The sequence below is a fragment of the Orbicella faveolata genome, unplaced genomic scaffold (assembly GCF_042242905.1).
Source record: "Orbicella faveolata isolate gen_17 unplaced genomic scaffold, um_ofav_v1 contig_24, whole genome shotgun sequence".
NCBI classification, from domain to species: Eukaryota; Metazoa; Cnidaria; class Anthozoa; order Scleractinia; family Merulinidae; genus Orbicella; species Orbicella faveolata.
This window is the reverse complement of record NW_028301552.1, coordinates 17,059,575-17,080,973: the sequence shown is the minus strand read 5'-3', so window position 1 is coordinate 17,080,973 and position 21,399 is coordinate 17,059,575. Positions and strand designations below refer to the sequence as shown.

At 38.6% G+C, this 21,399-nt stretch overlaps 1 protein-coding gene across 2 annotated transcripts in view; it reads right to left on the bottom strand.

Annotated features, from left to right (window-relative positions):
* The window catches only part of LOC110043096 (uncharacterized), a 390,873-nt gene extending 370,329 nt beyond the window's left edge, over positions 1–20,544 (bottom strand). Inside the window, exons 1-4 of one of the 2 annotated variants that reach the window (XM_089292808.1) lie at positions 19,209–20,544; positions 11,736–11,855; positions 4,752–4,844; positions 2,871–2,996 (exon numbers count right to left, since the gene is read on the bottom strand). In XM_089292808.1, the coding sequence (XP_089148934.1) occupies positions 2,871–2,996; positions 4,752–4,844; positions 11,736–11,855; positions 19,209–19,344 (475 nt within the window). In that variant the 5' untranslated portion in view covers positions 19,345–20,544. The remainder of the gene's footprint in view (positions 1–2,870; positions 2,997–4,751; positions 4,845–11,735; positions 11,856–19,208) is intronic. The other variant, XM_089292810.1, reaches the window with a different exon arrangement.
* Positions 20,545–21,399: the final 855 nt, after the last annotated feature.

Genomic DNA, 21,399 nt, shown 5'->3' with positions numbered 1-21,399 from the left:
TTCCAATTTTTCAACCCATGACGCAGAGCAAATGCCATAATTTCGGCAGAAGTGAACACATGCCTCGTAATTATACGGGATGCCGAATTAAAAAGTTAGGAGTCTCGCACGTGCTAGCTTCGCTTATCGGGCGAGCGATCGAAAAGTTCGATTTTAAAAGATAACAGCTCGAACGCCGTGAGAATTTTATATTTAGAACTTTTTTAGAGGTAAACAAACCGTTTGCCACAGATCTATTTGCGTTTGGTAATTATGTGTTTTAAACTTAGACCTCTCTCTATGGCAACTCTCAAATCAGTTTTACGTGCTCTTTGCTCGTACGAAAAGAAACATGTCTTGTGCGAACCCAAAAACAAATCATTTTCAGTTTCCAAAGGGATAGTTTTCGAAAATCATATAAAAGCGTGCGTCTACTTCTGCATCAAATGGTATCTTGTTGAACATAATTCCTAAAAAGTCAGATGCACCACGAAGGGGACCTATTTGCGTGTTCACCTGCCATGGGCAAATTGGTAAATACAATAATACAAATTACAAAAACTCGCTTTGCGACCAGTAACCAGCCCTTTTTCAGATATATATTACTATTCCCTTTAATCTAGCTTAAGGAAATTATTAGCAATGGACCTGCCCAGGCATTTGCCTTTTGGAGCTAAAACTAAATAGGATTTCTAGTTTGCTGTACAGTAACTGGAAAATGGGAAAAGTAAATTTGTTGGGTGTATATACACCGATTCAAAGTATTGCATACAATTAGCTCTCCTTCGAAATAGACTTGTGATTACAAATAAAAAAGTTTCAAAAAACCAAAACGAAAACATTGTATGCTAGTAAGGAAGAAAATGAGGAAATGAGCAATAGCAAGATAAAAATATCCACGGGGATGTATTTGCGGCACGTGATTACTTAGATGTAAAGATTGGTGACATCGATCTGGGTCTATTTTTCAGCTCAATTAGTTCCTTCACTTCTTGCCTCTTTTCATTAGAAATATTAAATACTAAACTCAATAGATACCCATAGGATGCTTTATATGCAAGACATGGAGCCAGGTCCTGCAAAAATACTGCTAGAGCCAGAGAAAGGTGACACTTAGAAAATGCTGTACCCGTATGAAAAGGCCGGTGGCTGAGCACGGCAGCAAGACACAGGAAAATTAGCGAAGAACATCAAAATTATTTGCCTTCAAACACCCACTTGGAAGGTAAGCTGTCATCGTAGTATTATTTCAGGTTTACTGGGTAGTTTTAATGGGAAATGGCAAGGTTTTTCAATAGTTTGCTCAGAGCTAAGGCTAGTCAAATTGTTTACATTTCCTGGTTAAACAAAATCTCTTCGAAAGGTCAAATTAGGTCAACTTGCATAGGCCCGCTCGCCTCGGGAATAACTTTTGCCAAGAAAAAAATTATATCAGGTTCAAAGACAGCTCTTTTACTTGCTACAATTAAATTTTGAAAGAATTCTACATGATACCGAGTATGTTTTAAGATGTTTGAAAACGGTATGGAATTTTTGATTTTCAAAGTCTAGAAATTTCGGTTCTCTTCGCTTGGTCCCCAGGAATTCGGAATTACAATTGTAAGTCTAAAATACCACCAAAGCAGCTTAGCAATACCTCCTAAGTAAAATTATAAACTAAGGAAAAACATAACTTGCTATGCGCCTTCAAGCGAGTTCGATTATCTGATCATGAAATTTGACCTCATTTCTGTTATTTTTCGGCTTCACGGGTTGTCGACGGTTCTTCGTAATTTTCTCAAAACTGTAAAAACTCTAGAACCTTAAACTTATATCACGATTCTTAGCATACCATAGGTTAGCTCTGGGCGAAATATCAAGGGGTCAAAGATAAATATGACACCCGTGATTAGAAGCAGCATAGCTTACAACAGTTAATCAAACAGCCGGGCCGGGCGTAATAATACAAAATGCAAGTAACCAACTTGTTCATGGAATATTTCAAATTTTGTTTCTCCAGAGCTAATATTTAGAGAGCTTAAAACATATCTTGCAATGCAAATGAGCCAAAAAAAACTGGCACGTGGCAAAAACCAGAGGTGTCAAACTCTACAAATTACACGCGGATAACAGAGGAAACCACGCAGACCTATGACCTCTAACGGCTCTACTCTGGTGAAATGTCCTCCTAAAATAGGATTATTGCTTAGCGAAATATTCAAAGATCCCCCGCCGATCCTCAAAGATATACTAGTTCGAGCAAAACTCTCAAAGCGGCTATTACACGTGGATAGGAGTTGTGTAGGCCTGTAACCCCTTTGTTATCACAAATTATTGTTTCAAAATTTGAGTGCTTGATATATATGTTCCCTGCATCATTGTGAGCAACATTAGGGACATTACGATGCGAGGACGGGAACGACACTGGACTGGGAAACTTTCGCGATTCCCGTCTTTTAGCCAAAGCCAAAATGCTTCAGATGTGCCAGATTTTTCGTATACGACGACTATGTCAATACCTTGAGCTTGACGAAAGCTTTCCAAAAAACCAATGACCTCCTTTAGAGATGGTAGAAATCTTATCCTATTAAACTTAAACGATGGTTAACAGGGCATGAGACGACGCTGAATTTCTTCTTCTTTACGTACATGAAGCAAACATCTCTGATCTGTCAGTATTTAAATGGCATTTGGCACCCTTCTACGCATGTGCGGCAATTTGATTTCTTATCCGACGGAACAGTGTTCAAAGTTGCGAGGCGTGTGAAAATAATAATACTTATATTGAAGATTTGTTTAGTAATCTATGAAAGATCAACATCTTCTAGAATGGCATATTCTTTGTTTTGAGTTGAATACCGTCGAGAATACGATGACAAGCTTACCGAATCGCTTAGAAAGGACAGGCTTACCTGATGCAGAAGAAGAAGACGCAGCGACAGACGTCGGCGAGGGCCGAATAGCTGACGACGATGGCCAATGTTTCGAGACGACTGTTAGATGGGATTCTCCCAAGAAACTTGTTCCATTTATGGACTCTGAATTAGCAAATGAAAAACTAACAGTAACCATGGGTTATATCTTTCTTTAAAACAGACACATCTAGTCAACCATTATTTTAAAAAAAACATCCTCTTTCTTCAGGACCGTAATTAGTGTTTTCTATCAGCTTTATACCAGTCTTCCCTTAGTCAAATCAATATCAAAATAACACCCCAATTATTCGGAATAGATTAATTAAAGGTTGTTATTGTGTTTTTAGGGCAATCGATATTTCCATGGAAACGATACTTGAAAGGATTTAAAATCGGTAAAGCTTGAACATTGAAAGCCAGGGATTTGCAATAAAGGAGCCAATACCAAAGTAAAATACACAAGAGTGAAGTAAAATACACAAGAGTAAAAGATCTGTTCGTTTGATTTGGCGTAAAGTTCAAACACCTTAAACCATACTTTTTGCGTATTAATGGTGAATAGTCCAAATGGTAAACGCTATTTTGGTCACAGTTTTTTTCAAAATACCAGGTATGTGTCATGTAGCTATTTCTTGATTTCCGATCCAGAAAAAGAGAGTTTTTATTAGGTAGACCAGTATTGATTTCATCTCAACAAGGTAACATCACGACTCTTCCTCGATCCTGTCACCAGTTGGGCAGAAACACTGTTTTCAAGGATGACGAACAAGTCTCTCCTTTCCCGCCATCCTCTTTTGCGCACGACACCTTACTTCAAGGTGTAGATTTTAAGTAATAAAAGATTTAGCCAAGCCTAAAAGCGGAGCTCCTGAGCGGGGTTGTTCAAAGCCTGATTAAGGTAACCCAGGATAAGCGAGAATTTTGATTTGAGTTTTGTAACTTTACGGTGAGGTTTTCTGTTTATGTTGTTTGGCCTTCTGTTTTGAGTTTGAATAATCTCAAGGTCCCCAAAATAAACTAAACCAAACCGTGAGAAACATTTGTATACAAGGAAAATTTATACTTCGGTTGACTTTTATAGCCCTGGGTTAACGTTAACCGGATTCTGGACAACCTGGCCCTGTTTACAACAAGTTAACCCGAGAGGAGCCCGCTATCCAATCGAAAAGCCAGTGCTTGGTCAGTGGTCAACTTCAAAAAACACGTGGCCTCGATGAGCTCTAAACATGAGCCAGCGATATGGTCACGTGATACTGGTTGGCAGATACCTTGTTTACACACGTGTCAATCGATCATAACATGGATGTCCAATATCAAAAAAGGACGGTACAAACGAAGGGTGCATGTCTCTGTCAACCTATTAGCTGGAGTATGGCCGCCATCTTGGGAAACCCCGTCACCGTCATGGGTACTCGCCCACGAGCAATACCGCTAGCCATGATAACCATGAGAAAATCAATTAATGGGTTTTCTTTTCTTTCCTATATAGGTATGAGGCTCCGCATGACCGCCCTTTGGACCGCCGGAGCTCCGCTCTTATAATTTTCATGTATGTAATGTGTCTCTAATGTATGCATTAGAATCTGCACTTGTCAACTTCAACGTCTGAATCGAAGTCGAACGTTGGCCGTTCTATTCGACTGGCGCAATCGAATAGAACAACAAGGTCGACCCAAATACAAATGTGTTGATCGTATCTGATTCAGGTGTCGAATTTTACATGTACGTAACAGCGACATTAGGCTCCGTACATGTAAAGGTCAAAGTTTGAACTGAGCCTTAGAGACCTTTCTTCGACTTCTCTGCCTGGATAATAGGTAAGCGAGAGAAAACAGAAATAGCTTATGCATAGACAAAGGAAAGACAAGACAAATTTACCTGATACAGCTGTCGGTGTGGGCACAATGGCTGACGCTTCGGTGGTGCTTGTTTGTTCTAATGTCCCCAAAGAACTTGTTGCGCTGATGGGGCCTGAATAAGCACATGATAAGTGAGCAGTAACTAAGGCTTATATCTTATTTTGTATCTCTCAGCCAAAATCTCTTGTTTTTTCAGATTTACTTTGGTCCTAGTAAACTGCTATGCACAGTATACAGCAATGACCGAATTATTAAGGTTGGAAATTAATAATCTGCGCTGTACTGTAGAGCTGTGTGCAAATTGTGTGCGAAAGTATTTGAACGAATGAAATACTACTGAAAAAGGGAATGAACAAGGCTTACCCCACCATCAAGAGCTTATTTAACATTTTGATTGAAATAAATAACTAAAATTGAGTAAAAATAAATATGCCTAGCGTGACAATTGGAACGCGACGACGACTTCGAAAATGACTTGCAGATTTTCCACATGGGGTTACTGAGCGCACTACTTATCACTGACGTCATCACGCAACTCTGGAAACTCGTCCCCGTCTGGTCATCAACGAAATTATTTCTTAAAGAATTCGTCCTTACGATGACGACTTTGCAAAGGCGAGTTTTACATGATTCCTTGTTAGTATTTTCTTATGAACAGCAAAAAATAACCACGAGTTAAAATCTTGTTAAAGCTCTGTCTTTTTAGACTATAGACTGCAAGTTTTTAGATTACACTTTATCAAACTACAGAAGTGGTTGCTAAGCAATTAAGAAAAACGACACAACTTTTGAGGATAGGCTTACACTAGAGGAAATTGTTCCGAATTCATGACGAATCCTCAACGTTTTAGTACTGGATTGCTTTTGTCGGTGACACACAAGTAGAAGAATCCGAAATAACAACTTCCCCGTTTGGTTGTGTCTCCGGAGATTTTGGATGGAGAATTTGAAGTGGGAACCGTGAATCCGAAAAACTCTTGAATCCGGAGGGTTTTCCCTTTTAAAAGATTTTCTTTCGAATCCGTATATTTTTTTGCCTGCCATATTTTGAGTTTGCGCCAGAAACAAAGCGGTAGGCCTAGTCTGAGTTTAAAAAACATGTTTTGGACTGAACACTTCAGTATCCATAATCAGTTCAAGGGTGTTTACAATATGTGACTAAAACAGCAGATAACAAAGAATAGAACAAACGTGATAATACTGAAGAATGATACTGTAGAAATGAAGACTAAATCGTGAGACATAAATTAACATGTTTAAGTTGTTTGTTCAGAGCTGAGCGTTACCATTCCACATGGAGGGATTCTTTGTTTTTAAATTGGGAGCTGGCAAGTGGATGCCGAGTCCAAGATGAAAAAACATAGGTGCTAACAATACTCTGAACCCTGCAAATTTTTGTAAATATGAGAACTGCGATTCAAAATATAGGAAATACAGGACAAAAAGCAAAACAGACAGGATCACAGGAAAGGTAAATATACTTTGCAAGATATTGTTTAGTGCAGCTACGTGACCTGAGGTGCATTTCCCTGAATGCAGTGCAATGCAGTGTACAGACTGTTCCCGTCCAAAAACAGATTCTCATCGCCTTCCTTTAAAACTTTAAAAAGTAAAATCCTAAATTATTGAAATTAGTGCAAGTGTAACTACCTGCAGGGATGAAAACCATTCCGCCATCAATACCCCCAACAAGAAACAATATTTGTTGTAGCGTTTTAAGGTCGGCGACTCTGGTAAAACTTTTCGATTTGTTTAATTTATGCTTGATGCTGAGATAGCTGCTAATGATGCCATACGGGCCTTTCTATAAAAAAACCTGTTATCAATATTTACAGATATTTAGTTATTTTTGACTGAATAGTTTAACAAAAAATGTAAATGTACCGTAAATTGAGGTAACATTAAGCGGACAGTAGAGCAAATGCTACTGTGTTTCGAAAAAGGAGACGCTTGATTGATCATCCGGCTAGTAAACTCAAAATTTACAGAACCCCACTTTATCTCGATGCATGACTCTACGGAACGGTAACTCTGCTTGAAGTCGCACTAGTTTGCTGAAGAATGCGCAATAAAACTAAACGCATGGATTGGATGAATTTGGCCACAAATGTGGCGTGTTTAATTTGATCCAGGACACTTAAATTGTAGCAACACATCTACGGGATTTACATTGTTCAGCAAAGGTGGGGCGAAAAAGACGCACCCACATTACTGAATGTAATCGAAAAATCCGATGTCTGGTAACAGGGGATGGGGGGAACGGGAAAGATTTTCCTTGCGAGATACCGACGGTACGACGGCCAAGGGAAGAAGGGCGAATTGCTCGAGAGAAATATCTTTTATCCTCGAATGAACGCCCCCTGTCTCTCTCCTGGGGTGATACTTGACACAAACCAGACCTACCATGAATGTTGGAAAAAAGAAATTCAACTTACACTGTCAACATAAATCTATTTCAGTATTCTCATAGTGCTTCTTTATTGTATTCAAATCATATGTATTATGTTCATTACTTGGAAATCATATTTGTTGTCAACAGTAACCGTCGAATGTAAGTTGGCATTCCAGACTCTAAACTTGATCCTCGATCTTTGGTGCTGGATGTCTCTGAGAACTGGAAGTGTTTTGAGTTGCCATACACTTGAAGAATTTCAGGAGGAAAATATTTTTTTCTCGACTACAACACAAGAGCAACGAACAATGTAAATGCGGCTTCCTGTATAAGTTATATTCACAGTTGTTCATGCTTGTGAATTCGTACTCACTCTTCTGAAGTTCAAGTCCTTAATTACAATTACGTTCGCGGCAAAAGAAAAAAGGAACAAAGTTAAATTGGAAAAACATTGTAGGCTGGCAGTAGCTAGAATGAAATTTTATTTTCGATCATTTTATCCACCCAGACTAAAGTCGTCGCATTGTTTCGCGTGAGTGCTTTGGACGTGTTTTTGCTTTAATCACTGAAAACATTCGCCAGGCTGATTTGTTGAAAGCAGCCCAATTTCAGGTTATTTTAAATAGAGAACTGAAATTTCAAAGATGCCATGGCAGTCAACTTTTTTCAACTGGCACTCTCGTCGAAAATGGCCGCATGAAAAAAGAAAAAACAAAATTTGTTTAATGCTATAGGTGAATGCCTCAGCAGTACAGGAACGACTCGACTAATTCCTGAGAGCCGCCAATTGACAAACGTACACGAAGTACGGCTCGCTAACGAAAACTGGATTAGTCTATTTAAGAAACGGTGAACACGCACAGTAACGAAAACATTGAATCGTTGACCAAGTGAAAAAAGCTAAACAAACCCTTATCAAGATTTTGCCGGAAGTCGATCGCGAAATGAAACTAGCTTGAAATAACAACTGGATAGAGTTATGAGACCACTACGATTCAGAGGAAAAGCGACGCATGGTTGAACTTTCTGACCTTTTTTTCTAAAGATTACAGTGCTAAGTTTCTCTTGCATTGCAGTTTTAGTGCTGTCCACCTGTCGTCCTAATTTCTATGGAAAAAGTGTGTTAAATCCGTTGTGTCCCGTTTAAGCCTGGTAGCCTCAAATTTTGTTAATGTTAATTTTTAACATGTTAATTTTTATTACTTACTGTTAGTTCTCTTTTTTCATTCAAGTAAAAAAAGGTCATCAACTACAAAGATGATGCTTACACACTTCATTTAACTCTCGGTATACTAAGCTTAACTACACTCTTTATTTAAAGGATGATACTCTTCCTATCGACTCAATCAACTCCTCGATATTGTATTGCAAACGTATAGAGATTGTTCAAGTCTATCCTTCAGCACGTCACAAATATGCAACTTTGTTTTAGAATAGGGGTGATCTTCATTGGGAAGTGATCTATCAAATTCCGCATGTTGTCATAATGGACATTAAAAGAATAATTTTTCAGCATTTACTAAATCGAATAATGTATACCAACAAATCACTATACCAGGTAAAAGTGTTCGATTCAACCATCTGCACTTTGCAAAATCTCACATGAATCTCTTTAGTACCCCTGACAAAGAGCATAGCCTTCTGGAAGATCGTTGTTTCTCTAAGTCCTTACACATTGCTACTGATTCTCAAAATGAATGCCACATAGTTTTTGGACACAAAAGGTCAAACTGGTTGCTTCTAAATCATATTATCATTGCTAGAAAACACGTTATCTACCACAGGCATGTGAAGAATTCTTTACCATCATTGCCTTATCTCACGATCAAATTGAATCATGTAAAGTTCGTTGAAGCAATCAACAGACAGGAAAAATAACCGACTTTAATTCCAGGAAGGAAAGTGGAGGTCTCTCCTCAATAATTTGAGGCACTCGTGACAATCTTGTCCTTTTTCTGTATGTTTTGTGTGAATAGTAGATATCACTGGGTAGTATGGTGTACAGCATTTTAAGGGAGTATTTAGCTAATGAAAGCTAATAAATTTACTCGTTTGTTTTCTATCTTTTTCAATTATTTAAATTTAAATACTGGTAAATTTATAATTTGTAACATTGGTGCTGAAAAGCCCATTTTAGGGAGCAACGATAAATTTATGAACTATTTGACAAATAGACGTCAGTTTTTTATGCGTCTGTCCTCTTATTAATGATAAATTGCGTCACAGCATTGTCAAAGTGGCTGTAATGCCACGAGCCGCAAGGATAAGTGAATTTTATTTAAAATGATGTGAACATTGTCAATAGCTTTTCTCGCTTTTTGATTAGCTACTTAAAAAATCAATAAAATGTCATTGTTTAAAACGTTGACAGTTTGACAGCTGAAAGTTGATTTGGCATAAATTAAAATTTTATTCGTCTGTACTCTCATTGATGATAAAAAGTGAGCCAATCAGCGCGCGAGAAATTAGACAGTTATTGTAAAAATATGTAAGTATGTACAGTGGAATAGCAAATAATTAAGATAGTGTGTAATTTGTACGTACCTTTTTATACAATTTACAGTGCGTATGTAAGTAGTTTCTTTTAAAATATGTTAAAAGTAATTTTAAAAAAAATTAACAAAGACTTCAAAATTACACTCGCCCTACGGGCCTGTGCCTTTTTCAAATATTATTTTGACTATTTTGAAGTATTTCTAACGGTATTTATCGCAAGATTCCACAAAAGAACCAGAAGATTAATTTTTCCAAACATTACTTCTTTGAGTTTCAAAGGGTTAATAAACGGATTCGGCTAACGTATTTACATCTTTGTTGTCTTCCAATTCAGATGGTATAATTATTTACTTTAGATGTTGTTTATTTAACAAATAAAGAAGCCTAAGCCGTGTATTAAACTGTGATAAAACACGACGAGCATTTGAGAACACGAGGGAAATGTAGAAAACACGGGCCGCAGGCAAGTGTTTTAAACATTTCTCGAGTGTTCTCAAATGTCCGGAGTGTTTAATCACAGTGTGATGCACGGCCTAGGGCTTCTTCATTTGCTCTATGATATAGCGGTAATGTGGCGAAAAACAATAAAACACGCTTTTTCTATGTTTAATACTCTGATATATAAAACATGGGTTTTTGACCAATCAGAGCGCGCGCAGGGTCCTAGCTATATTATAAACTCTGATAAAACATGGGTTTTCGACCAATCCGCAGGCGTGCACGATCTTATCTATATTATAAACTCCCATGCAATCAGTTGCGTGCGACAAATTGCACAGCTGTAATCTCCCAAATAAATCATCACGTGATCTGAATTGGGTGGCAACAAGGAGGTAAACACGTTAGCCGAACATGTCTATAAATCATCTTTGTTGAAAGAAAAAGATCATTGCACAGAAAACGTTTACCAGAAACTGTTTTTCACATAATATTGAACGCGGCTCACACTGCATTATTGAAGAGAACAATCTTGAAACGAACAATTCGAACAACGCCCGGAAGAGCCGCTTTGAAATAAGAGTATTTGATCTCTATCGAGTCGTAAAAACGAAACACACCACAGTATTGAGAACTGACTTGCTTAAGCAGTATTTGCAATTTTCCCCTCCATTAATTAAAGTGTATATGACATTAAAAATAACTTCTGCTTATTTAAAAGGCCTTTCAAAATACAGAAGAATGGCGTCTTTTTTTGAAATATCTTTTTTCGTTTTAGAGAAATTGACGTTTTTCTATTATGCAAATTTGATTCTTGATGACGTCATATTGTTTGCAACTAGAAACTGATAAATACTGAATAAACAATATCTCTAGAAATATTGAAGCAATGTTCTTGAAACTTGGCACCTCAAATGTGCATCAAAAAAGAAACAATGAACTAGAGACAAGTCTTGCACACCTGCTCTTCACCCGGTTTTCATAGCAACGTGGCTCCAGTTGAGGCGGAAGTGAAATTGCAGGTTTTTATTTTACCAAACAGGACATAAAACTTAACATGTTTTTACAGTGAAAACAAAGAGAGCAGTCAAAAACAGCAGAACTAAAAATCTGCTCACGTCAGTTGCAAATGATTACTCTTGCAAAGTTATCATCAACCTACTGCCAAAAAAGACCATGTAATGTTTTCTATCGGAAGGAACTAAAGAGGAAGTAATATTATAGTTTTGAACTGGCGAATTACCACAGTCAGACCCAGGTGAAACAGAGATAAAAAATTGATTGACTTTCCTCGATTAAGATAACTTTCGTTCTAATCCGATGATAATGACCACATTAAACAGATCATTCTTCGTCAACAAAATTTTTGTACCGAGGGATGATAACGGAACAAATACTGTTCTTTTTTGCATATAGAATGACAAAAGCCAGAATTTACGAGAGCGATATTTACTACTGGATTTTGTCATGCTATATGCAAAAAAGAACAGTATTTGGCTACATTCTAGAGGTGAATCTCGGTTTCGAAGGAAGTTTTATTCACTTCTAAGAATAAAACTTCCTCCGAGACTGAGACTCACCTCTGGAATGTAGACGTCGACTAATTCTTGTGTTGCAAAACAGATACGCACAATTTTAGATCAGAGAAAAACAAACTGAAAGAAAATTAGTACTTACTTTGAGCCCAGCAGCAGATAACCGGAAACAAAAATAACTTAGACCACAGCATTTTCAGGTGTCCAGTCTGCTTTCCCTTCAAAGCGTTACGCAAACAAGCAGTCTGCCCAATATATTGCCCTGAGGAAATAAACAAATTGTAAAATCTAGGTAAGGAGGTTCAAAGGTCACACACCCTAATGGATTGAATTCCCCCTAAGCGGGTTTAATTTTAAAAGTATCAAATTCCTGCATGTTCAATTTATAAAAATGTAAATTTTAGACCTAACAAAATATATAATCTCTAATTAGAAGAGTTTACAACTCTTGCTCAACGCTTAGCAAATGACTCCAAAAAAAGGGCTCTAACTTTGAGAATCCCTGCAGCTCAAACGGGAAGTACTATAACCTGCGAGCAGGCTCACTTTTGAGTCACGCACGCGAGCGGTGAAGAGCAAAGCGATCCGGCGGGAAGGAGTCTGGTGAAGAATTTTCTTTGTCCCACGCTCGTGTCATGTTGATTAATTCACCTTCACATTTCATTACCGAGCTTAAAATTCACCATCTTTATTAACTTATCACAACTCACGATGAATTCGATAGCGTTGATCCTTGCAGTATTCAGGACACCTGTCATATATGAACTCAGTTAAATGGCCTTGCTCTCCATGAGTTCTTGTAGCTCAGTGGATAGAGCGCCCGCCCGGTGTTCGGGAGGTCATGGGTTCGATTCCTGTCGGGGACTCAGAATTTTCTTTGTCCCACGCTCGTGTCATGTTGATTAATTCACTTTCACAAGATTTACAATTTTCCCGAGAAATCTGTGCTGGAAAGGTCATACTTCCAGTGAAAAGTAATTGACTTATTCTTTTCTGCGGTTTCCGGGGTGAAAATACAAAATTTGCAGAGATCAGAGCAGGCTCACTTGCTCGCCTCGCGCGTTTGTGCTCCAACGTGAGCCTGCTCGCGGGCTAGAAGTACTCGAGTTCAATCTCACCAGGTCCGTACGTAGCGAGGATCTTTGTTGTGAGGTGTAGTGGTGCAATCGACGCTAAAGTGAAACAATCTATCAAAATATACTTCTATTTAGGATATTAGCAATTCAGTGAAATTGTAATGGAAAATCACACGGCAAAGAATGCAACACGGTTGTTTGAATAAGTTATCAACTAGGCTCGACTACGATGTAAAATGACATATCATAATGCTGCGTTTCGCTTTTACAATTTTTCGAGAAAAGGAGGAAGGATCACTCCCCTAAGAATTGCCAGAGTTCCAGCCTTTGTGTGAAGTATGGTAGGAAAGGGACTCGGCTAAACTACAGAATACAGGGCCGCTTCTAATCATCCACCGAAAGAGCCGGCTCGTTTGGCTCGTTTGCTCCTTTGTCATCCACTGCCGGGCCAAACGAGCCAGACGAGCCACTAAATACATAGACCTAGGACTTAACGCGTATATAGATTACTCCTTTTTTTATCCGCTGCCGAGCCAAACAAGCCAGACGAGCCACCAACTATAGGGACCTTCAAAAGTGGCCCTGAATTGTGAAGTTGCTCCAGAAACTCAATGCCAAGAATATGTCGGGCATGTGTTTTCGCAACGCCTCCAAGAAAATCTGGTATTAAAGCTTACTATACGCAATAGTCCTTTTTAGCTCGAGCGGTTTGTTGCCCCATTTCAAACCATGTGATGATGCTCGTGAGAATTCATGCTTTCAGATTTTGAAATAGTCGCTTGTATGTAAATAAATAATTTTAGAAGCTATAACGTTGCCTTAAGGGCTCATTAACCGATCTTTTCGAGCCGTTGCTAAGGAAAGTTTATTCTCATATAACCTCATCATTTTCAGTTAGTTCAGAGTTATTTCATGTTTTAGCTTTTTCACGATCAGTAACACTAGTGATGACGTCATCAGGCCACGCCCATGGTCATGTGACTAATACAGAAAAAATGTAAAGGCTCCCAGGCAAATTACTCTATCGGGATTTTTTTCATTGATTTAATATTTTAATTTAAATCCTCATTACGTTATGCATCGATTTTGTTTCATTTCTACAAGGTCAGATTTTCAGAGCATTTCAAAATATTAAAAAATTCGTAATTTTCTGAAAAAAAGCATGATTTCGTAAAAGGAATGCATAGCTATGTTTCCAAAGTTGGCTTTAATCGAAATTCGTCAAAAAAGGCTCGATTTAATGAAAAACCGCGTTTCCTTTAACATTTAAAGAAACCGAAAGTGCGCCCGATATCTATTGGAAGTTACCCTATCAGCGCGTGCGCAATTTACACTACCAGCGCATTTCGGTAGATCAAACAAAGCAACGCGGAGTTAGTTTTTCTCCTTCTATTGCTCTTGTTTTACTGTCTTTCTCTTATTTTGTCTTTGCTTGTACTTTTTTTACTTTGCATTTTGTGAAACACAAAGAAAAACATCTAAAATGTAAGCGAATTTGCAAGCTTTTGAGTTATTATTTTCCGAGCTCAGGCTGACGTAAGTAACCGGAAGTGAAATTTCATCTCCTTAGCAACGCGCGCGAGCGCGCGCATGAATCGGTTAATGGGCCCGTAAGGTGATTCCTCACATTTGCATTGCGCATCCTTACTGCGCATAATTTATGGCGTCATTCGCGCGCGCTCGTGCACGCACACATTGAAAACATGGCGGATTTGCCTTCATATTGAGTTCTGTCTGTTGAAAAATGGCTATAGCTCACTAACGAGCTCGGGCACCCCAAATTTTTTCCCAGTCATTTTAATCAACTAATCATTAGCTTTGCGTGAGAAAAGGCTGATTTGATTTCTATTGTTGAAAATTGAATAGATAAGGAAAATAGCAGCTGCACTGTAGTCTCTTCTATTTTGCAGTTTGATAGCAGTGGCAAGCAATTTGGTTGCAATATTTTAACAAGGATTCAGCTGTCTGTCAAAATCAAACTTAAAAAGTTCATTTGTGTCCGACACAAGTATTGACTGAAGTTTTCATGAGTCTGGACTCACAAAGCGGTTTACAACAACTTGGAATGTGTTCTTATAATAAGCATTAAATAATGCTAAAATAGGATATTTTCAATGCCTCACTGCTCCTTAGCGAGCATGTGCACCCCCCGTTTTAATTTTATCATTAAAGTTCTCATATGATAAATATTCAGTGGACAAAGTTTGAGCAAAAATCTATTGACAGTTTTATTTCAGGGAAATTACCTTAAGGTGGCCGAACACAGTTTTTGCGCGCGCTTTTGCTGATGCAATTCAGCGCGCGCACAAAGATTGCAAAAACAAACATGCCGTCAATAAAGCGATCATTTTATTTACTTAACACCCGCAGTATCTGTGCTATGTTTCTCTATATTTAACGCATTGTAGTGATGGCTTTAGTCTTTTATTACAAAGGTATGTCAGAAAAGGTAACGATGCAAAGAACCCAGCAATTCTCAGCTTTTTCTTTTTTACCGAAAGAACCCAGTTAAATGCATACTACATACGTAGTAAGTCAAAAAATTGCGATTGAATGAAAAATTGCACTCTCGGAAATACGCCTATTTCTCGAGAACCACTCATTAGAATTTCACGAAATTTGGCACGAAAGTACTTTAGGAAATAAGTAAATGGAATATTAAAAATAATTGAATTTTAACAAAGGAAATTTTAGATATTCCAGTGAACCTTCAACAAGGGATAATTAAAGATCTCTTAGTTAAATTATTAGCAAAATGGTGCTAACTTGTGGGAATCGTTACAAGCTTGTTGCATGAAAATTATAAAGAAAATCTAATGACTAGATTTTCTTCAATAAACAAAACCGATTTTAAAGGCCTGTTTATATTTATTCATGTTGCCCTGGCAACGGCACATACGTCAGCTTAACCATCAAAAAACCAAAGTTTGTGTTGTTAACTTGCTTGCTGCCATTTTTGGCGACCGACAGGTCAAGGGTTTTAGAGAAAAAGGCAAATGAAACACAGGTATCAAAAACTGTGTTCAGCCACCTTAAGAGAAAAATAAACCGCCTCAGCTGAAAAGGGCTATTGATTTTCTATCGTGATTCAAAAGGTCTTTTTTAAGAAAAGAAAATTAAAATAATCCGTACTCGCGACGAATAAAATAAAAATTCTTACTACTCGTGATTGCGCACGAATTCCTAAGCACAAAAAGTTTCTTGGTTTCGCTTTGAGGTACTTGATGAGAATTCAGGTTTTGTACGAAGAGCAAATAATGTTGACACTTATTTCCAAGTCATCGAACGAGTGAATGTTTTTACTTGGCATAGCAACATTTAATGACGAACATTTAGAGAAGACGACACACCATTTAAATTTGCAAGACATGTTTTGGATACTTGTCAAACTCTGCGAAGCGACAAGCAGATAAACAACGGAAAGTCCGGAAACCATGCCTTTGATCCCCCAAAAAATTGCTATAGCACAGCCAAACGGTTCCACTCCACTAGCTTCGACTTAAAATTCCTCCTCGTAACAGAGCATAAACTACTCTTCAGAATCACTTGTGAAATAACGAGAGGTCGAGAGACCGAAACTTAAAAGGAAACGGCAAATGCACTATTGTAACGAACCGTTGGAGTCGTATAATTATACAAAGATCTGTCAAATATTCATCTCAAAGATGTCAACAATCAGCGATTTAACCCATCATATCATGATACCAGGAGCTGGTATCATAGAACGGCGGCATCAATAGAATGTCTACAGGCTCCTTCGCTTCGTTTGGGCTCACCGGGAGCCTGTTCGCAGGCTAGGAATCGAGCGGCGAAGCCGCGAGGCGAGAAAGTGAGCCTGCTCTGATCTCTGCAAATTTTGTATTTCCACCCCGGAAACCGCAGAAAAGAATAAGTCAATTAAGAGGCCCTGCGCCTAGGAAACGACCGATGATTTCCGGCTAAAAAATAAAATCGGCCGATTTTTATCTCCCAAGTAGAGGTTACCGAATACTATTTAAAAATGAATTTCTTTTGTTTCAGTTTCGCTTTAAACCAAAAATATCGAGCCGCAAACTTTTTCCGTCTGATAGCAGCAAAATCAGGCCGAAAATAAGCCCCGCAAAATACTGTTCAGAAATTACTATCGCAACGCAAAATAATGAGAAAACTACACAGTGTTGAAGAAAAAGGCCTTTTAATGCAATATCATTCGATAAACATCAAAAAACTGCCGAAGCGATTAAAAAATAACGTTTCAAATGTTGCATACTAAATTAGATGGAGCGTTGGAGCTGATTTTAAAATAATTATTTCTCAAAAGTCCAACGCCGTTGAAAGCAATCACAGTGATGAATTAGACATTGGAAGGATACACATTACGTTTCTGGAAAAACATTTTTCGGCCAAAGTATATTGACCTTGTACAAAGCGTTCAAAGTTACCGTGTTTACCGTTATCCTGTTACTTCGGCGAAACACTTTTCTTTTGCCAATACGGCCGTGGATAGCGTGTTAAACGCCACTTTAAACCTTGGTAGGCATTCAAAGACCATCCTGAGTAGAAGGATGTAGAATTGAAAGAGAAAGGAAGATGAAAAATACGCAGAAAAAGAAAATAACTCGAAATTACCGTCTGCTAACGAAAGTTGAATCTGGAAAATGTCGTCGTGTGACAGCGGCCATTGACGTCATTTGTACAAATAGCGGCGGAATGAAAACGAATGCACATTTTTAAATAGTATTCGGTAACCTCTACTTGGGAGATAAAAATCGGCCGATTTTATTTTTTAGCCGGAAATCATCGGTCGTTTCTTAGGCGCAGGGCCTCTTAATTTTCACCAGAAGTATGACCTTTGGCAGCTCAGATTTCTCGGGAAAATTGTAAATCTTTTTCATAAAAATATGCAGGCGCGATATCCGTTGTTGATAAAGTTTTGCCGAAGAAAAACCGTCAAAGTTTATGTCTAGCGAGGACACACACTTGATTCCAAGTGATCGTGCCGTCTGGTCTTTAATGATGCTGGTAAACGGGCAAACGCCTTCGTGTTGTTTCGTGGCCCGCTTGCAATCGCATATGTTTGTAATATTTAACTCTCTCCATATGCAGTCGGCAACACGGCAAGTAGGTCTTGATTCATTCACATACTTTCAACTGCTATTTCCTGCTCCCTCTGTAGCCAGTTTGAAATTTAACCAGAGTATCCGAAACATGTCTTGCAAATTTAAACGGTGTGTCGTTTTCTTTAAATGTTTGATTTCAATCTTACTGCTACTAAAATTTGGCATATTTTATGACAAGCAAGAAATAATTAACGAAACGACCTTTGGCTGTCATCTTGATGCAATTTTTAAGACAGCTAGGTAATCAAAATTCTGCGGTGTCGGATAAAGTCCTCTAAAATTTGCATAAGGACAAAGCGAAGCTAGATTAAACAAATATCTTAGTCCCTGTCGAGTCTGATTACGCGTTCAAAGTGGATCTCAGTTGCTTTAACATTTCGTTCTCCACATGTCTTGCCATTACATTTGCTAAAACACTAAAAGATTCGGTAGAGTTTCAGGCTGCTTCCTGTGCTCGTCAGGCATTTAAACGAACCCAAGCAGAGATAATCATCCGTCTATAGACATTTTGCACGGCAATTTCCATAATTCGAGCTTCGCTTTGTCCTTATGCAAAGTTTAGTGGGCTATATCTGATACCGCAGAATTGCTGACAGGTTTCACTGCTCAACAGCAAATGTGCAAATACACACATATATAGTAAAGGTTCTGGGCCCGGGGGGTACTCCCTTATGTGGGCTATATAGTTATGTGCGGGCCCAAAGGGTATGGTTTTTCAGCCGTTTTGGTCATAAATAGCTAGCTAGGGTATCGATTTTAGCTGATTTTGGTCATTTTGGTCATAGGTAGGGTATGGTTTTTGCACTCTAGCCTTGATATGGGTATGTTTGTAAGAAGAAGCCACTTTTTCATCATTATCGAAAAGAAAATCAACAAAAGCCTTTCACAAATTATGTTTACGGTAGTTTGCCATCGGTCTTAACTAGGGAACTAATCATAACGCTGGTCTGAAACAGGGTTTTGATTTAAGGCTCAGGTCATAAAAAGGGTTTCGAATTTTTGGTCAGGTCATAAATAGGGTAGGGAATATGGCAGATTTTAAGCATAAATAGGGTAAGGGTTTTGGGACGCGGGCTGCACACCCCCACCCAAGTTTTCTAGGAGTACCTCCCCCCCCACAAGGTTCTGGGATACACATTCCGGGGCGCCCCGGACCGCCTCCAAAATGTCGGCGTCCCGAATTGTCCCCAGAATACGTGCACCCACAACCCTCACTATATATGTGTCTCAACTTTGTGTAAATTTGTTTTGCTCCAGAACTATTTTCTATTGAACAAATGTGTTACCCCAGTATACCAATCATGGGTCGTTGGCGAATAGGACCAATTGATCAAAGCCAAAAGAAACCAAAAATTCGCAAACGCAAAGACAAAGAAAGAGGAGAAATGCAGTGCTGGCGTTTTGATGGGCCGAACGATGATAAAATATCATTATTCTTACCGCATAATGGACATGAGTGAGTGAGTGTGATTCTTACCAGATGATGTCGCTGGCACGATGAAACGGATGAATCCACAAGAGGTTGCCAATATTCTCCTTTCGAAAGAAATGTAAACAAGCAAATTTGCTCGAGCATAAAAGGCGTCGTGACGTCAATGGAATTCCTGAGCGCCCAAGAAAATTAGCGCTTGAGTTTAATTTTTTATTTTTTTTTAATTTTATTTTTAGGGCGCACAGGAATGCGCTGTTGCTAAGGCGCACGGGTATGTGATCTCTTGTTTTACACGTGCAAACCTATTGTTCTTTGACGTAAAAAATTGATAGGCGCGTGATATTCAGCCTTTTCGTGGCAACCAATATTGAGCACAAAAGACGAGCGTATATAAGCGGTTGTTACAGCCGCTTAGGCCTTTAAAATATCGTAAAAGAAAGGTGCCGATTGTGAAAAAATATATTTTTGATTATACATAGAGCTCAATATGGATATGCATGCCGCCGAATATCAATCGGTCGCAAGGTCAAAAACTGAAGCCTTTAGGAATGTAGCCGCGTCAAAACATTTTTTTTTGTTTTTGTTTTATATATGCGATGCGAGGCGAGCGCAGTGTCAAGAAGAAATCCTTTTCCAAGGATTGGCTACTGAAGAATACGAAAACACTCAAAAAACGCCCGAAGAGTTGCTTTAAGAAACAGGAAGGTCTTGAAGATGACTTTTGTGGGCGACCGTAGCCAATAAGTTGGGGGAGAAAAGGCGGAGTAGGCAAAGAAAAGTTGAATTGGACAAACGCGGTTCTAGTTGACAACACGATGGGACGCGAGCAAACTAACGATGTTATTGACACACCACCCAAAGACAGGCGCTTTTGGCCAGCCGTTGTTTACTCGAGCATGACTGGGCGAGCACATTAGTTAATTCTGTTTTTTTTTTTTTTGGTTTTTTTTGTTTCCGGCGCTTGGGTGTCGTGTTTAAATTCCTGAGTGCTTGAATAAAGTTTAGCACTCAGGAATGTATTGAAACAAAAGACGGGGGTTTCCCAGCTTTTGAAAAAAGAAATGATCTGCTGAGCGGCAAAGACAAAAGTCTGTCTTATTTTTCAGAGGTTTTAGTCTCAAGCATGGCAGCAACGATCTCGCGCGCAATATCACGCACATTTTTTTGCCACTCTGGTTCGAAATATTCATTCACGAAAAACGCAAACATCTGAGAGAGCACAATCATGTTTTACAATAAAATTGTGTGTTTTTAGATGGCTTAACCCAAGGTAACCCAAAGCGAATTTTTGTTTTGAATTTATAGCATTACGCGCAAGCACATGTCTCCATTGTCTGTTTTCCGCGGAATTGAATCAAGCGACTTGACCATTTTGCGGTCCGCGTCGTTTTTACATTTTTTTCTCGTTTTCGGTCTGTTAGAAGTCCGTTTGTCGGTTTCGTTGTCGGTTTCGTTGTTTTTTTTGTGTGTGTCATTACCCGTTCTCAATTTTTTTCTTGGCCCTTTCCTTCCCTTTTCCTCGGCCCTTTCACCCTCGCTACCTTTTGCGTTGCGTATTCTTTCTGGCTGTCGTAAAAAGTTGAGTGTTAATTATGGGCAAAGCCTATAAATGGACCTTGATCAATTATAGGCATAGTGGACCATTTTACCACCATTTTTGCACCAAAACTAATAACGGTGTTTTTCAATTTGCTACGTCAGAATGTCGTCGATATCCAAAATCGACCGTTGTACGGAAAGGTCCATCCTAGCTCTACTATCTGCTTATCAAGAATATCTGATGACATTTAAATTGATGACGTCACAAGTGGTACAAAGAGCACGACCATAAATTACCCGTATATGCGTAACTGGGGCTCAAAGGGTTAAGCATTTTGCGCTTATTTTTAGTCCAAGCAAGCTTTTCGGTTCCTTCGACGTTCGGGGTCTTGCGTTTGTCTTTGTATGCAGTAAACTTTCATTGCTATATACTTGAGAAAAATATTTTTAGCTACGAATGTTTTTGAAAAAATATTGTTTTACAATTCTTTCGTTTTCATTCACGTTTTCAGAAAACAGATCAAGAATACCTTTGAAATTCGCGCCTTTGTTTCTTTCTTCCAGAAACAGCAAGCAAAAATATCCGCACCTTACGCTCCCAACCCACTATAGCTGGTTATCGTTACGAAGGAAGCTCTTCTTTCCTAATTTTTTAAGTTC